We start from the raw sequence: 18,764 nt of genomic DNA, 5'->3' as shown, positions 1-18,764 counted from the left end.
AAAAATTATTTGCAAGGTAAGTCTCTTCAACAAGTCAGTACAGTCTCTTCAACAAGCCAATACAACAAGGAAAAAGAACAGTTCTAAATTAAGAGATTTAAGAGATGTAACCAGATGTAATGTACAAAGGCACAGGATATTTTTGAAACTAGGGCAACCTAAAGATGTTAGGATATTAGAAGACATTAAGGATTCACTATTAAGTGGTTAAGGACAGTAATACTTCAGCTATGAACTGTTCTTATTTTCTAAAGAAATATATTAACAGAATACTATTAAAACTTAATATAAAAAGCTTTAAATTTTCATTACTTATTAATCATATATCAATATACAGTGAGCTCTTTTCATAATTTTTTTCCAACCTAAATTTGTTTTTCTAGTGCAACCCCAGCATTTTGATGAGAATAATTTCATTCTGTCTCACTCAACCTTTTTATGTTCAGCATTATACCATTTTACGTGATCTAAAATTTCCTTTATATACAAAGAAAATTACTGGATTTTGCATTAAATCCTCAATGAAACTGTGGGAGATAAGACCATTTTCATTTACTGTTATATTTCTTAAATTTGATCTAATCTGTCACCTTGGTTTTGCTGTTTTTAGATATCCTTGGTATTTTCCTACTTTTTATGTCTTTTTAAATATCTTTTGCAAGATTCATTATTCTAACCTAACAGTTATCTTAAAAGCATTTCATAAACATTTTATAATTTATTTAAGTATATAAAAATAATTTTAAAAATCCATTTGTAGAAGATAAAAACTTCAGTACTTCTGACTTCTTCAGGATTTTCCATATTTCCTTCCTCAAACCTGAATTTTACTTAAACATTTTCAAGAATTTAACAGGAATTAAAAATTTAAAAAAAAACTTTTCATTTCAGAAAATAAAATGTATAAATTCAAAAAAGTCCAACATTCAAATGATATATAATTACATAAGATAAAATAAGGAGCAAAAAGTTTTCTCCCATTACTGGTTGGGAAGTTTAGCCCATCTATCCTACCTGAAAATGGCTTCCTTTATTTATTTATTTATTTTTTAAAGATTTTATTTATTTATTTGACAGAAAGAGAGTGAGTGAGCACAAGCAGGGGGAGTGGCAGACAGAGGGAGAGAGAGAAGCAGGCTTCCCCCTACCCCCAGCAGGGAGCCCAATGTGGGACTCAATACCAGGGCCCTGGGATCATGATCTGAGGTGAAGGCCGACACCCAACCAACTGAGCCACGCATTTTAATCTTTACCTCCCAATTCTTGAGTTATTTTTAAGTTCCTCCCTCAGGTATTTGGAATGCATTATTAAGCAATTTTACAAAGATAACTGAATGGCATAGTTTTCAAGACAGTAAAGGTCTGAAATTTTACCTTGGTATATGAATAAAAATATGTTTAGATATAAAATGTAAGGGCATAACCTTTTTCTGAAGTGTACTAGACACAATTCTTGTGCTCTGTAATACATTTTTGCAAAATCTGAAGCTTACTTAATTTCCTGATGCTTTTTTCTTCTCCTTAAAAACTAGCTAGGTTCCTATTTTAGTTTTAAAATACAAGTGTTAGGTCTTATTATTTTCCTTCTTAATTTTATATTTGGTAGGCCCTCAATTTGCAATATTCATTCATTCGTTTCTCAGATTTGTAAGTTTTCTTCATATACTTAAAACATAACATCTGATTCATCTGTCATTATTTATTCATCAGCCTGATTTCTGTAATCTGACCTCAGTGGCTCAGAGTTCATAATAACCTTTATATTCTAAGTGAGATTAATATTTCATATTGCTGAATTCCATTGTTATACCAAAACATGCTTTTGACTTGCAACAAAGATTTTCCTTGGCCTGTTGTCATTTTTATGCCATAACGTTATTATCCTGGCCTTTCAGATTTTACGAACTAAATTATAATTAAGTTCAAACTGCTGCACATATTCTTTTTTTTATTTTTATTTTTCTTATTTTTATTTATTTCTGATAGTCACAGAGACAGAAAGAGAGAGAGAGAGGCAGAGACACAGGCAGAGGGAGAAGCAGGCTCCATGCACCGGGAGCCCGACGTGGGATTCGATCCCGGATTTCCAGGATCGCGCCCTGGGCCAAAGGCAGGCGCTAAACCGCTGGGCCACCCAGGGATCCCGACATATTCTTTTTATAGGAGACTGACACTTGAAATTGTAACAATTATAAAATTACAAAGATCCAAACATGACTCTGAGAGATCCTGCAATATATCCAAGGGGAGGAAGTATTTTCTTAGAATACCACTCACTCTGACAGTCTTACTGACAGAAATCTAAGCCTACTATCCAGTTTAGTTTCTGCTCTCAGAGAGAATAAACGCCCTGTTCTCAATTCACCAGTTCATTTCTTTAAACATATATGAAGGAAGACAGGCCTTCATCAATAACATGAATATAAGCTGGTGAATTTCAAAATCTCCAAATGAAGGCTACTGAAAATGGTTGTTTGATGAAGACTTTCTTTACACTTGATACTTAGTATTTAGATTGAAGTAAATCACATACTTTCAGAGTTCATATAATCTAAATATAATACAATAGTGCAACTTTGAAAGGCAAAAATAAAGTCAAATTTCAATTCTGGCTAGACCTTAAAAAAAAAAAAAAACACATGTATGGTGCAGTTTGAAAAGCCTCTACTTTTATGTACTACACTATAATACTTACAAGCTGATGTTCTAATAGTTGGATTTTTTCATCTTTTTTCTTTATTTCCTCTTTAAGTTGTTTTACTTCGTTTAATAAATCTTCATTCTGAAATATTTAAAAAATTAATAAGCATTAAATCAATGATGAAGAGTGAATAATGGATGGTTTGTGAAGAGGAAAATTTTTCTTAAATATGCCAGCAATTCACCTATACACAAACAAACAAAAACCCATTTTGGTCTTCTAAGAATTCATAGTGTAGGGGAGCCTGGGTAGCTCAGTTGGTTAAGCGTCTGACTTCGGCTCAGGTCATGATCTCAGGGTCCTGGAATCCAGCTCTTTGTGGGGCTCCATGCTCAGCAGGGAGTCTGCTTGTCCCTCTTCCTTTGCCTCTCACCCCATTCATACTCTGTCTCTCTCTCAAATAAATAAATAAATAAAATCTTTAAAAAAGAATTCATAGTGTAATAGAGTTCAAAAATGTAAAAAATGAGTAACAGTAGCAATACAGCTAACATTCATTAAGTACTTATCAGGTACTTTTAAATATCTAAGCATTTGATCCTGAGTACAAACCTGAGACCCTGAGGTAGATAGTATTATATCCCCCTTTTACAGATAAGGACACTGGGACATAGGCCATATAGTAAAATATATTACAGACAAAACAGTAACTTCAGATAAATTTAAAAGGGATGTATGAGAGTTGCCTATCAAAAACAATGCAGGGCACAACAAACAGAAGGAACAGCATAATTAAAGGCAAAGAGCCATTTCACAGCTGGCTCAGTAATCAGCAAAAGGATAAACAGGGTAATAGCGAGATTCTTTTTCCATGAGCTACTTTCCTGAAAACTGCCTTACTCAAAGACAAAATACCCTGTCAATTTAGTTTATAAGAAATTCCTAATAGTATTAAATGGAAACCTACTATCAAGTTAAGCTGGAATCTGGTTACATTTCCAGGTGTAAAGTATCATTACCTTATAGTTAGTTCATTGTACTTACTACTATTCGATTATCCAGAAATATATACTGAGGAAATAACACCAGCAAGGAAATTAGGATATATATGTGAATGATATATATTTCCAGAGAGAAAAATATGTAAGCAAATAATTATAATATGTTGTTACTGAGCAAAGGATGTCAACTCTAGCAAATACATTGGGAACAAACACAAAATCTCAGTCTCTTTAATGAGATCAGAAAGAGACATTTCACAAAGGCTTTAACATATCACATAAGTATCACAAACAATGGGGAAGAAAATATTTTTGTAATGCTGTTATGTATATACTGTCAACTGGAGCAAGACTGTTTATTATAAGTAAAAAATGATTTCCATTCCAATTCAAAGAGTTTAACTTTTTTTAATTATAAATCAAGACCAAAAAAAGAGACAGACTGCAGATTATGAAGGATACACTTTTAAGCTATGTGACAAACAAAGCTATTAAGATATAAGAAGTATATTTGATTATATAAAATTTTAAAGCATCCATACAATTAATGTTAAAGCTAAAAGCTGGTGAAAACCTATATGATAAAGGATTTATACTCAAGTATATGAAGAGCCTGTTCAAACATAAAAGGATCATTTTCTAGGCCCCAAGACTAATAAACCAGTACTCACCAATATACAGATAATTAGCAAAATGTTGTATCTGACTTGTTGAAGAAATACAAATTCAAGAATTAAGGTATTATTTTATGGGTATTAAGTTGGGGGGAGAAATACTCAATGTGATTAACAAAATTGCAGGAAAAGAATGGTACATTATCAGACATCAAAACTAGCCTTTCTGGGAAACACATGGCTATACACAGAAGAGTCATAAAAATGCTTGCATTCTGATTCAATTATCTCACACAAAGAAACAATCCTAAGTATGGAAAAACCTATGACAAGGTATTATCTAAAAGTTTACAAATTCACAATTGTCTCAAAGGGGGGGGGGCTACTGAAATACAACATAGCCATCATTCAGGCACTACTAGGTTCTGCCAGTGTTGGCAGAAATAGACTTGAAAATAAAATCGAAATACAATGTGATAACATATTAAGAGCCAACATGTATAGAGTATAGGCACTGCTCTAAGGATTTTACACATAATGATGGGCAAAGGAGAACATATCAGGAAATGGGTAACTCCAGGGAAGCCTTAAAGGATGAGAATGAGTTCCAAAGACACAGAAGTGTATCAGGCTTTGGATTTTAGAGTAAGAGATTCTCAGATACAGAGATACTCTGTATTGTTGTATTACAATACAGAGATTATACAGTCCTCTGTATTATACAACAATACAGAGACGAAGGCAAGCCTAGCATACCATATTTGGAGAATTACAAGCAGTGATGTCGCTGCACAAAGGCTGTAGTGAACAACAGGTACTAATGTGATCAGTAAATTAGGCAAGGGCCCAATCATAGACAGCCATGAATACCAAGCATGGCCTAATAAGCCAGGGGAGTGCCAGTGCATTGGAGATGAATTTGACAGCTGTTCGGAGGATAAACTTGACAGCGACAACACAATTAGGCTAGGGAACTTGTTACCAAGATGTAATACTCCAGATGACAAAAGGAGCCTGACCCGATAGAGTGATAATAGGGAGAAGAAGGAAGAAGAGCAGGAATCAAAATTAGGAGATTTTGGTGATTCTCTTCATGTGAAACAAAAAGTACAAGGGGCAGTCAAGAGTAAGACATATATTTCTAGCTTCCTACCTCTATTTCTAGGGTGATATGGTGATTAGTTGTGTCACTGAAAAAAAAAAAAAAAAAAGAAAGAAAGAGAGAGAGAATAAAAGAAGAGAAATATATCCAAAGAGGAATATCTGTGAGTTTTAGATATACTATTAGAGATACCTGTGGGTGGGACACAGTGGAAATGTCCACAGGGCAACTGGATTACTAAGTATGAAGAAGAAATTTTATGTTATCAAAAGATATGTCATATATGGAAATCATGACAGTAAAAAGTTCAAAAAGAACCAGATAAAAGATATAAATCTATATCCTAAAGAAGAGAAGGAACCTAGAAAGAAAAGGGAAAATGGGAAAATGTTGAGGAATATAAGGAGTTTTAGAGAGAATGACATAAAAATCAAGGATAAAGCTTTTAAGACAACAGTCACCCCAAATGTCTATAGCATTAAAACCAGTAGCTGCTTTCATTTTTCCAGGTTTCCAGGTTAACTGGAAAAAGGTTTAAGGAGAGTCAAGGAAGGTTTATTTGGTTTATGATAGATAAAATACAGAAATTTATAAACTGAGGATAAAGAGAAAGTAGAGAAAGCACAATGAAGAGAGATGAGAGAAGAGGAGGTAGTTAGGTCCTTAATAGCAGCAGAAGATAGCCAAGAACCTAACAAAGAATGGTCTTCTATAGTATATAGTGGCTATTTTTGCCCTGTAACTGGAGCAAAGTGAATGAGAATGATAACAGATACAGGTAAGTCAGAGGGCAGGAAGGCATGTACCAGATCTTGCTTGATGAACACAAGGCCACCTGCAGAAATGGAGAAGAGTGGCCGATAATGAGGCTTGAAGAGAGTGGTCAATATTGAGACTAGCTCATCAGGGGGAATGGGAGAGGGAGCTGTCCTGAGATAAAAAAGATTAGAGACATGGCAGGTCCAGTAGAGATTTTAGACCCTAAATTTCCAATGACACAAGTCACCATATTTGTATCATTTAAAACTACACTGCTAAACCCTCTTGGACAAGAAGGGGACATAACTGGGAATTTGACATGCAAGAGAGTCTAGTATACTGGAGCAGAATCAGCTACAGCATCTCACCTTCGAAAAGGAAAACTAGGAATGACTTGGAAGGAAAAATAAATAAATATCATGTAATGATATGTCTACCACGTAACATTAAATATATAGACAAACTAAAAGGAACACAGAAAAAAATTGACACTAGTTGTGTAAAAAAGTTGGAATTAAATTTTTTTCTTTAAAAATTATTTCTTTATATGCAAAATTTTTCCCAAAAGAATGCAGAAAAAGTCCACTTTACTTTGAAAATGTCAGTCACAAACCTTAAAATTGAGAGATGATCAGAGATCACCTAAGTCAATGGTTCTCAACCACTATATATGTAAAAGTTTGTTTTTTTTTTTTTTAAAAAAAGACCTGTCCTACTGCAGATTTGCTGATTTAGAATACTATACTCACAATAGGATGGAAGAAAGCACAGAGACAGGAAGAAATTTGCAAGAACAGGTAAGATAACATGTTGAAACACCAAAACTACAAAACCAGACGTGACTACTAATGCTTTATTCTTTTGATTTTTTGGTTGTTTTATAGACAATATTGTTCCCAGTAAGTCACCCCATATCCTATGAGAAAATCATGCTTCTCTGATCTCTAATGCCAGGGTTGGCTACTTGACTTGATTTGGAAGTGAAATATGTAACATGCAAGCAGAATCCAAATGTGGTTATGCCAATGATCTTCTCCCTTAGCTACAAAAACATGTCCCAGGGTAGGGGCTAATCCTTCAACCTGGGTCCCAGAATGAAGCAGCAGCATAGAATTCCAGCTGATCTATAGCCAGTATGCAACATGTTAAAAAATAACAAGTGAAAAATACAGTTTTGTCATTGTAAGCAACCAGTACTTCAAGATTGTTTGTTGACTACCAAACCCTGAAAATAGAATGTAAAAGAATCAATTTTAACTTGGAAACATTAAATCAAGAATACTTTCATGTACTTCAGAAATAACTGCCCCCCCAAAAAAAAGCTTTTTTAAACTAAAAATGAGGGGTGCCTGAGTAGCTCAGCAGCTGAGCGTCTGCCTTTGGCTCAGGTCGTGATCCCAGGGTCCTGGGATCGAGTTCCGCATTGGGCTCCCTACAGGGGGCCTATCTCCTGCTGCCTGGCTCTGCCTCTCTCTCTGGGTCTCTCATGAATAAATAAATAAAATCTTTAAAAATAAATAAATAAACAAAAAATGAGAATTATAAAAATATACTTTCAAACACTAAAATGCATCCGTATTCTATAATTGTATTTTTTTATTTTTATTTATTTATGATAGGCACACAGTGAGAGAGAGAGAGAGAGAGAGAGAGAGAGGCAGAGACACAGGCAGAGGGAGAAGCAGGCTCCATGCACCGGGAGCCCGACGTGGGATTTGATCCAGGGCCTCCAGGATCGCGCCCTGGGCCAAAGGCAGGCGCTAAACCGCTGCGCCACCCAGGGATCCCTATAATTGTATTTTTAAACATGAAAAAAGATGAGTTAATCTCATTTTCAGTCTATATCTTCAGTGTTGTGATTCTATGTGAGAAGTACCTGTTAATCATTTTGATTGGTAGTTATATTTTAAAAACTTATTCATAATTATAAAAAATAATTTTAAAATGTAATAACTATTGATTTAAGAAAAAGAATCCTGAATAGAGACAAATAATAATCCAACTGATAAAATAAATTCAAATTCAAATACTACAGTGATAACACTTTATAAGGTAACAAAAGTTAAAAGTAGACCTGATTAAAACTCAACACAGCAAAGCTTCAGGTTTTGATACATTTACTGCTAAATGTTTTAATGGTTACTGCTTTGTAATTTTAGTAATAAAAAAGAATTTTGAAAAATTTAGCATGACTACTATTTATACCTTATATATTTGATCACCATCTTCTGGTTCTGGACTGGATGGCAATGATAGCTGAATATCATGCAGCGAACCACTTCCATCATGCTACAGAGAGAAGAGAAGGAAAACATGAGATTAATAGAGTAATTGCTGACACTCATTTCAACCTGAATTCACCCCGACCAAATGCTACCATGGCAAAGAACAGGAATTAAATTTTAGAAATCTTCTTTTTATACCTACACAGAGGTAGAAGGCAATGTGGAAGAGGGAAAGAAGAGTGCTAGGGCAAGAATAATTTGTGCAAATAAATAACAGACACTACATGAGTGGATGAAATAAAAAGCCCTTGAAAGTTTTAGAGTAGGAAAAAGAATATGGAAAATTTCCTATAAAATTTGAAGATTATCTTAACTACAAAAAGCAAAATGAAAGTCAAATTATATGTGCTTTGGTTTAGATACGGTTTTGAGTATGTTGTTTTCTAAGTCAGAAACAATACCTCAACAAGGATTGACCACAAAAGTCATTCGATCAAAAGTATTAGACAAGAGTATACATATTGCAGGACTATATTTATACAAAGCCTGATAGCAGAAAAAACTAATTTATGGTGTTAGAAATCAGAACAGGTGTTGACTCAGGGGAAAGGGGCTATTGACTGGGAAACAGCATTAGGAAACCTACTAGGATGCCGGATATGTCTTGACTGTATGGTGGTTATATGAGTAGGTACATATGAAAAGTTTAAGCTGCACACTTAAGATTGGTATACCTTAAGTACCTTACTGGATGTACGCTATACTTCAACAGAATTTGAAAAAAAAATCAAACTTCTTCTCCTTAAATGCAATAAAGAAAATGACAAGATAAGAATTAAGGTCTACCTCTTGCTGTATTGGTTAGTAATAACCAACTAAGAAATGACATATTAAATAATTCACAGACAATTTCAAGAAAGATGGATCAGTAAAGAATATGTCTGGAATAATGGTGAGGGATTGAGCCCCTGACCAAGGCAGCACAAATGTGGCCGGACACCTGGTTTGTTCAGATGGTATCCAGCTGCCTTGGGACACCTACTGAATCAACAAGCTTCAAGATCACTGCCATCACAATCTTCCTCAGACATAACTATCCTGAGAAAATCTCTTAGACCATAGAAATGTCCTGTATTAAAACAAGAGTGCTAAAGTATAAGACATAATCATGTAGGTCATTTTCTTTTTTATTTACTGTATACCAAATGAACCAGAATCTCTAGGTGTGGGGTCTACAAATGTGTATTTAGTAAAGTTCAATAGGTAATACTGATTGACAGCAAAAAATAAGGATCTGTCAAATTTATACAATAAATATATTTTTATTGTGCTGTTATATGAAGACAAAGAATTTGACATAAGAGTGGAGGCAATGTCCTAGTGAATAACAAATGTTTTTAAAATGCCTCTTTAAACGTTTAAAAGAAAAAAGAAAGAAATTTTACAAGATTCATCTCAGTAAAAAGTTCATCTCTGTCGTAAACGACTTGACCTATAAAGACAACCCCACATCTAACTATTTATTTGAGAATAAAAGGAACTGTAAAATCTGACTTATTTCCAAACATCTCCATCATCTTCCTGCCCATTGCAAAGCAGGAACCCTAAAGAATGGGACACAACACAAGTATACACCACTTTTGCCTTGGACATGGGTATAACTGTGGAAAGCAAGCAGCAGAACAGGAAAAATAAAACACCAGCTTTAAGGGTGGAGGAACAAAAATGGGAACCCCAGGTAAAAATATCTGGGAGATCATGAAGTACCAGCACAGGAAAGTGACTCCAGAAAGCTGTATGTAAATTTCTAGGTTCACACCTCAGCAGCACTTGGCTTGAATCTGATCCTAAACAGTATATTAAAGACTGAGAAATAACATTGCCCAGACCCAATCTAGCCTCTGAAAGATGTATACTAAGAACAGATCTGAGAAGTATGGCACAAAACCTTTGAAATAGAACTGACATTATGACCATAACCCAAACGTGGCTGGCCAGCTGGAACTTCTAGCCTGAACCCAGAGTATTTACCTGCTTTAAAATAAAAACAAAAAACAAAAGCAAAAACCCCAAGAACCACAATATTCTCCATAACATTTAAACAAAATTAAGTGTCTCACAGCAAACCATGCAAAGATTTAAGATATAATCCAAAATTACTCAACCTACAAACAACAGGGAGAATCTCAATTTACACAAGAAAAGACAATCAACAAACACCAATGCCAAAACAAGACAGAGGTTGGAATTCATTGAAAGAGATTCTAAAAGGGCTATTACAAAAATTCTCCAAAAGTAAGAAGTCTTGAAGGAAATGAAAAGAGAAAGTCTCACCAAAGAAACAATATATCAAGTGGAAACACATACAAAATTTAAAACTACAAAGATTCAATAACTAAATTTTAAAATGCACTAGCAGGACTAAATAACAGCATTTGAGATGACAGACTGAACTTGAAGACAGATCAACAGAAATCATGCAATTTGAACAATGAAGAGAAAAAAGAAAAAAGGAGAAAAATAAAACGGAGCCTACTGAAGGAGCTATGGGACAAGAAGGAAAGATGTAATATTCACACCATTAAAGTCACAGAAGGAAGGGTCGGGGGCAGAAAAAAATGTTTGAAGAAATAATGGATAAAAACACCTCAAATATGGTGAAAGACATAAATTACATATTTGAGAAGCTCATTTTAAAAGAATAGAAAATAGACAAAGCATGCTCTCTGAACACAAGGGAATTTAATTAGAAATCTTCAAACTCTTAGAAAGCAAATAATAAATTTCCAAATCATCCATGGGTCAAAGAAGAAACCTGAAGACAAATAAGGTATTATTCTGATTTGAAGGAAAATGAAGTTACCACATTATCAAAATTTGTGGAATTCAACTAAAGCAATGCTTAGAGGGAAAATTACTGTAGAAATGCTTAGAATAAAACAAAGGTGTCAAATGCACAACTGAAGCAAAATAAATCCAGAACAAGCAGAAAGAAAAAATAATAATAAAGAGCACAAATTAAATGAAATTGAAAATCAAGAAATAGAAAGAAAGCAATGAAACCAAAAACTAATTATTTGACAATTGTAAAACTGCCAAAGAACAAAGTTAGAAGGCACAAATCAGATACATACCAGGACAAAGAAAGCATATACCAGGAATGAAACCGGGGATATCACTACAGATGTCTCAGGCTTTAAAAGTAATAAGTAAGGTGGAAAACCAACTGGCTCAGTCGGTTAAGCATCTGGCCTCAGCTCTGGTCATGATTCCAGGGTCCAAGGACTGAGCCCCCAAATTGGGCTCCCTGCTCAGTCCCTGCTTCTCCTTCTCCCCTCAACCCCACTCCTCCTTTGTCTCGCTCTCTCCCTCTCTCAAATAAATAAAATCTTAAAAAAAAAGTAAATAAGGCAATAATACTATGAGTGACTCTATACACACAAATTTGACAACTTACATCAAATGAAGAAATTATTCAAAAACCACAAACTATCAAAACTCACCCAAAAGAAACAATCTGAGTAGATCTGTGATTATTATTAATAAAGTTAATTCACAATTTAAGCTTTCTGTAAAAGAAATACTGAAGGCCAGATGTTTTCTTAGCAAAGTCTTCCAAAGTTTAAGGAATAATATCATTTCTATATATTCTTAGAGAAAACATAAATCAAATTAAATTAGAAAATCAATCAAATCAAGTTAATGAGCCTTGATGCATCCAACTTTTGATTTTGTCTGGGGGTCATGATCTCAGGGTTGTGAGACCTAGCCCCATGTCAAACTCTGAGTTGGGCATGGAGCCTTTTTAAGATTCTCTCTCTCTCTCCCTCTCCCTTTGCCCCTCCCATTTTCTCCCTCTCTAAAAAAGAAAAAAAAAAAAAAAAGAAGACTTACAGATCAATATCTCTCATGAATAGACACAAAAGCCCTTAACAAAATATCTTTAAATAAAATTCAACAATATATAAAAAGGGAAAAACGATCATGAACAAGTTAAGTTGATCTTTGGAAGGTAAAACTTATTCAATAGTTAAAAAGCAATGTGATTCCACATATCAAGAGATATCTATATGATTATCCCAAAAGATACAGAAAAAGTTTCTGGCAAAATTCAGCATTCATTCATGGACAAAACCTCAGCAAATTAGGAACAGAAGGGAACTTGCTCAACCTGATAAAATCCATCTAAATGACCCTCAGAATTAACATCGTATCTGGGATCCCTGGGTGGCGCAGCGGTTTATCGCCTGCCTTTGGCCCAGGGCGCGATCCTGGAGACCCGGGATCAAATCCCATGCATGGAGCCTGCTTCTCCCTCTGCCTGTGTCTCTGCCTCTCTCTCTCTATGTGACTATCATAAATAAATAAATAAATAAAATTAAAAATAAAAAAATAAAAAAACATCATATTAGGTGAAAAACTGAAAGTTTTAGCCGTAAAACCAGGAACAAGGCATTCTGTTGTACTGGAGTTTATGGCATATTATTTGAATAAGTAAATAAATAAAATTGTATTCAGTGCAGTAAGACAAGAAAAATAAAAATACAAAAGACAATTAGGAAAGAAGAAATGAAACCATCTTCAGGTAATATAATTTTAGCTGTAGCAATTCTAAAGTATCTACAATACTATTACTAGAATACATGAATTTAAGAATGTCACAAAACAAGATCAATATACAAAAATCTACTATTTCTATGGTGAAGAATAACTGAAAATTGAAATTTAGAAAAATGACTTCTATTTACATACATTAAACCAAAATCCAAGAAATAAAATCAAGGGGAAAAATAAAAATCCAAAATTTTAAAAAAGGAAATATTTAGGTACAAATATAACAAAATATAGACAAACTCTCTATTTAAAAAATCAATGGAAGAAATCAGAGATGACAAATAAATGGAGAGGTATACTCTATTAATGAATTTAAAGACTTAGTAGTTTTGAAATGTCAATTCTTTTACAAATTCAACTACAGATGAGTACCCCAACTCCACCAAATTCCTAGAATTTTTTGCAATAATAGAAAAGCTGCCTCTAAAATTTATATGGTATGGTAATAGAACTAAAACAAACTTTGAAAATAAAGTTGAGAGACATCATACTACTTCAAGACTTACTATAAAGCTATAGTAATCAAGAGAAAGTGATATTGGCAAAAGGACAAACATTGATCAAAGGAACAAATCAGAGTTCTGCAATAGGCCCACATATATGTTTAAAGGCATTTCTGAGAAAAGTACCAAAGCAATTCAATAAAGAAAGCCTTTTCAACAAATAGTACTAAAATATCCATATGCAATAAAATAAACTTCACTCATACCTCACAGCATATATAAAAATTCTCAAAACAGTCTGTAGACCTGTATGTTAAACTTAAAACCACAAAAATTCTTCAAATAAACAGAAAAATTTTTGTAATTTTGGGTTGGATAAAGATTTCTTAAATATGATACCACAGATATGACCATAATACTGATATCTGACTTTAAGAGAAGAATTTCTGCTCTTTAAAAAACTATTAACATAATAAAAAGAGAAGCTATGAACTGGAAGAAAATATTTGCAATAATTCAAGTAAAATAATGAGCATAGTGTCTAACTTATAGAATATAAACTGTTGGGGATCCCTGGGTGGCTCAGCAGTTTAGCGCCTGCCTTTGGCCCAGGGCGCGATCCTGGAGTCACGGGATTGAGTCCCGCATCAGGCTCCCGGCATGGAGGCTGCTTCTCCCTCTGCCTGTGTCTCTGCCTCTCTCGCTCTATGTCTATCATGAATAAATAAATAAAACCTTAAAAAAAAAAGAATATAAACTGTTAGCTATTTTTTAAACAATCGTAACAATAAAAATAATAATAATATGAAGCTTTAGGGTTTATAACGGACTTCATTAACTCACTATTCTAGTTACCTAAAAAGCAAATTCCATTTTTTTCAATATTCGTTTGTTTCATCATTTTCATGTCTGCTTAAGTACTTACATAGAAATACATAAAGAACTATCAAAAATCAATAAGACAACATTTTTGTTCATGGGCAAAATGACAGACACCAAGGAAGACACACAAATAGCAAATTAGGTACGTGAAAATATGCTCAACATCATTAGTCTTCAGGCAAATGCAAATTCAATTCACAGTGGATACCACTGCACATCTACATGAATGGCTTTTGAAAAACAGGCACAAAGATGCAAAACAACTACAACTTTCATTAATCAATCGCTGGTAGGAATATAAAATCAGATAGCCACTTTGGAAAACAGTTTCAGCAGTTTCTTAAGTTAAATATATACTTACCATATAACCCAACAATCCTACAACAAGGTATTTACCCAAGAGAAATGAAAACATGTGCACATGAAAACCTGTGCAGAAATATTTATAGCAGCTTTATTCATAAATGCCAAAAACTGGAAAGTGGCACAAGAATCCTTCAACTGGTAAATAAATTAACAAATTATGATACATGGATATGGTGGAATATTACTCAGCAAAAAGCAGGAAAAGATCAGCAATATGAGGACAGCACAAATGAATTTAGAATTAATTATGGTAAGTGAAAAAAAGCCAGAGTCAAGGGACTAGATATGATTCCATTTATGTGATAGGCTTGAAAAACTAAAACTACAGAGACATAAAAAAGATCCAGTGCTTGCCGGGAGCTAGCAGTGGATATAGGGATTGACTGCAAAAGTTTGAAAAAAAAAAAAAAAAAGGAATTTGGGGGACTGTAACAGCTATGTAATTGTACGGATTTGCAAAGTTTACAGACTATACAATGAAAAAGGCTGAATTTTAGATTTTAGTGTATGGAAGTTACACCTCAAAATAGCTGTACTAGATTGAACAGTGCCCCCTAGAAATCCACGCCAATCCAAAACTTGTGACTGTGACTTCACCTGGAAATAAGGTTTTTGCAAATGTCATCATCAAGTTGAGGTCATAATGGATTAGCATCAAGCTTAAATCCAATATGACTGGTGTCTTTATAAGAGAGAAATTTGACACACAGACATATAGGTAATGTGAAGGTCATGTGAAAATAGGAGGCAGAGATAGGTGTCATGCACCTACAAGGCAAAGGATGCCCTCAATTGCTAGCAACCAAAAAAGCTAAAGAAGCAAAAAAAGATTCATCTCCTAGAGCCTTCAGAGCACATGGCCCTAAAAACACCTTGATTTCAGATTTCTAGCCTCCAGAACTGTGAGAACAGATTTCTGTTGTTATATGGCCCCCCAGCTTGTTGTACTTTATTATGGCAGCCCTAGAAAATTAATAAAAGACCAGACTTAAAAAAAAAAAAAAACTAAAAGCAAACAAAAGGAGACAGTAACACCAGATAAATCTTAACAATCACAAGAAAAATAAAACTGATAGAATATAGACAGGGACGCTCGGGTGGCCCAGCAGTTCGGCACCGCCTTCAGCCCAGGGCATGACCCCAGGGTCCTGGGATTGAGTCCCTGCAGGGAGCCTGCTTCTCCTTCTGCCTCTGTCTCTGCCTCTCTCTCAATCTGTGCCTTTCATGAATAAATAAATAAAATCTTAAAAAAAAAACCTGATAGAATATTACTATAACACAAGAGGCAAGGTAGAATTAAAAAGTATTAATGAGGATAAAAAAGATTTTAGTGATCAAAGAAATACTCCACCAAGATGATGTGCCAATTCCAAACATTTATATACCTAAATAACAGCCTAAAGACACTAAAACAAAAATTGATAGCATTAAAAGAATAAATTGAAAAATCTATAATTATAGCAGGAAACTAACACTACTCTAAGAAACTCACAGATCAAAGAGAAAACTTTAGTAAGGATAAGGTGCAAATAATACAATTAAAAAGCTTAATATAATAGACATACTGCTACCTTAAATGTAGAGAATATATGTTCTTTACAAACAGACATAGAAAGTCACAAAAATTGAGCATACTGTAAGCCAGGGAATAATAAATTATGGTCCACAGGACAAATCCAGCCAGAGGTCTATTTTTATTATAGTCCATGAGCTAAGAATGGCTTTTACATTTTTAAATGATTGAATTTTAAATGATTTTATAAATATCGACTAAGAGCTGCAATTTTGCTTCTTGCCCAAAAAAGCTAAAATGTGGGGCAGCCCGGGTGGCTCAGTGGTTTAGCACCGCCTTCAGCCCCAGGGCATGATCCCAGAGTCCTGGGATGGAGTCCCACATCAGGCTCTCTGCATGGAGCCTGCTTCTCCCTCTGCCTGTGTCTCTGCCTCTCTCTCTCTCTCTCTCTCTCTCTCTCTCTCTCTGTGTGTGTCTCTCATGAATAAATTAAAAAATAATAATAAAAAAAAGAAAAGGAAAAAGCTAAAATGTGGCTGGCCTTCTAAGGAAAAGTTTTCTAGCTCCTGCTTTAGGATACAAAAGCAAACATCGACACATTCCAAAGAACTTGTATCAGATAGATATCCTTTATTGTTAATATCCTTTATTGTTAATGTACCAAGATTAGGAATCAATACAAAATGAAAGCACATACACAAACCACTATTTTTGAAAAATAAAAAAATATTATTCTAAATGAAATAAATTTATAATATAGGCCAAAACAATTGAGAGTTACTAATGTTTAAGTTATTTACAATGCCTCAAAGAAAAAAAATCCAATTTTTTAAAACATAAACTGTCTAGCAATCTAGATTTAGGCAATCAAAGAGGGAAAAATTTATTTCCATCAAAGCACAAGAGCTTAGAGATCATGAATAAAATCTCCAACTGAATCAATTAATAAAACCATCTCCCCTCCAAATAACTGACACTAACCAATGGTAATACTATTAAACCTTGACTCAAATAAAAAGTGTCCAAAGCAAAATTGGGAAGAGCTTCTTTAAGCATTAGAGGGGGAATGGATAGAAAATTTTCTCTTTTTAAAAAACTGAGTAAAAATCATGCATGTGATGTTTGTGCTTCATATTACATACACTAAGAAACTAACATTTATTGAACAATGCTGTCAGTCCTTAATATTTTGCATAAACATATTTAACAAATGCACAGATGCAAAATACTAATAACCATAACACACTACTACACAAAAAATAAGCAATTCATAGTTAACGGACTGTCCATGTATACTAGGTTGCTTTATTGAGTAAAGTGTCTCAGCAGTTTCTATGGGTTCTAGTTAGGATTTTTGAACTCTAAATACAATTTACCTTAACTCAAATGCCATTCACATTTTATTAAAGATTCAAAAAGATAAATAAACTTTCCTTTATTCTAAGAGCATTAGGAGACCGCTGTCTGCAAGTCATCTTCCACTTTTCTGTTTTGACATAGCATCAAGATAAACTTTTGTTCTAATATTATGAATCTTCCACATATTAACTTATTGGAAAACCCTATAACAAACTCCATCTTACCCAGGTGGTTCTTCCATGAGTTTGCAAAATCTGGGATCTTCCTAGAAGTTCCAGAGCAGCTGCAATGGACATAGACACTTGAAATGACTAACAAAAAAGTTTGGCAGCGTTGACCAATCTCTGCTGACAAGCATCATCAGTGATGTCAACAAAGCTGCCTTGTTTTTCAGATATGCTACAACATAATCACAAGAGGCATCCTAGGAAAGGGAGTAGAGGAAGAGGAGAGATTGATTTTTTCATTTTCTTTTTGAAAAGTTGCTCTTTTTAAAAACAAAAGTATATGGATGAACAATCACATCACATAGACTCTACAATGTGCACGGAGAATAATTTTTGAGTTATGCTGTAATTCACCTACGGGATTTAACATCTAATCATTCAAGCTATATTTGAGAGGATTTCTAAAATAGAAACGTATAAAGCCTGATTTTCAATAAGTGCTTCAGAGATGAGGGGATCCTAACAAATGGGTGGAAAAAAAGATATTTTTAAAACATAAAAATCTGGCATTCAAATTGTTATATACGGATAGACTAGTAATATTGTAAGCAAACACTATTTTCAAATTTCTTCTGTTTAGACTTTCATATTGAACCAAATTGTATGTATCAGAGTCAGGATATCCTTTCCTATATGTTCCTTTTGTCACTTGAAAATGTTAGTTATAAATTTCTTCTACTTTAATTTAAAAAATAAACTCTTTAAATCATCTGTTTACTATAGCATGAACTAAATAACTGCTTCTTTTTTTAAATAACTGCTTCTATATGAGTTTTTCCTCAACATTTACTTTATAATCCTACTGTGTCCAATTGTTTTTTAGTAGATCCTTCAGCCCATGTGTCTGCATTTTCTATTTTTTTCTGCTGTTTTATGTTTCTATTTGTGTCAGTACTATATCCTGCTCTAAAGAGTTCCCTCCCACCCCCCTTTCTCTTTTTGTCTTTTTCATGTCTTTTTCAAAGAATGCAAAGAATAAGCTCTTTGGTGTTAACAATTTTGGAGCCACTTTCATGAA

General features: G+C 33.9%; 1 protein-coding gene across 12 annotated transcripts in view; it reads right to left on the bottom strand.

The window, feature by feature from the left end:
* The window catches only part of CCSER2 (coiled-coil serine rich protein 2), a 189,695-nt gene that overhangs the window by 42,399 nt on the left and 128,532 nt on the right, over positions 1-18,764 (bottom strand). For all 12 annotated transcript variants that reach the window (XR_007410184.1, XR_003131035.3, XM_025435088.3 and 9 more), the window contains 2 exons: positions 8,323-8,406; positions 2,696-2,782 (listed from right to left, as the gene is read on the bottom strand). Coding sequence is in view for 10 of the 12 variants with exons in the window: in XM_025435088.3 (XP_025290873.1) it covers positions 2,696-2,782; positions 8,323-8,406 (171 nt within the window). In the remaining 2 variants the exon portion in view is untranslated. The remainder of the gene's footprint in view (positions 1-2,695; positions 2,783-8,322; positions 8,407-18,764) is intronic.

Source organism: Canis lupus, chromosome 4 (assembly GCF_003254725.2).
Source record: "Canis lupus dingo isolate Sandy chromosome 4, ASM325472v2, whole genome shotgun sequence".
Lineage (NCBI taxonomy): Eukaryota > Metazoa > Chordata > Mammalia > Carnivora > Canidae > Canis > Canis lupus.
The sequence above is the reverse complement of the archived record's forward strand: the minus strand, read 5'-3'. Positions and strand labels throughout refer to the sequence as shown.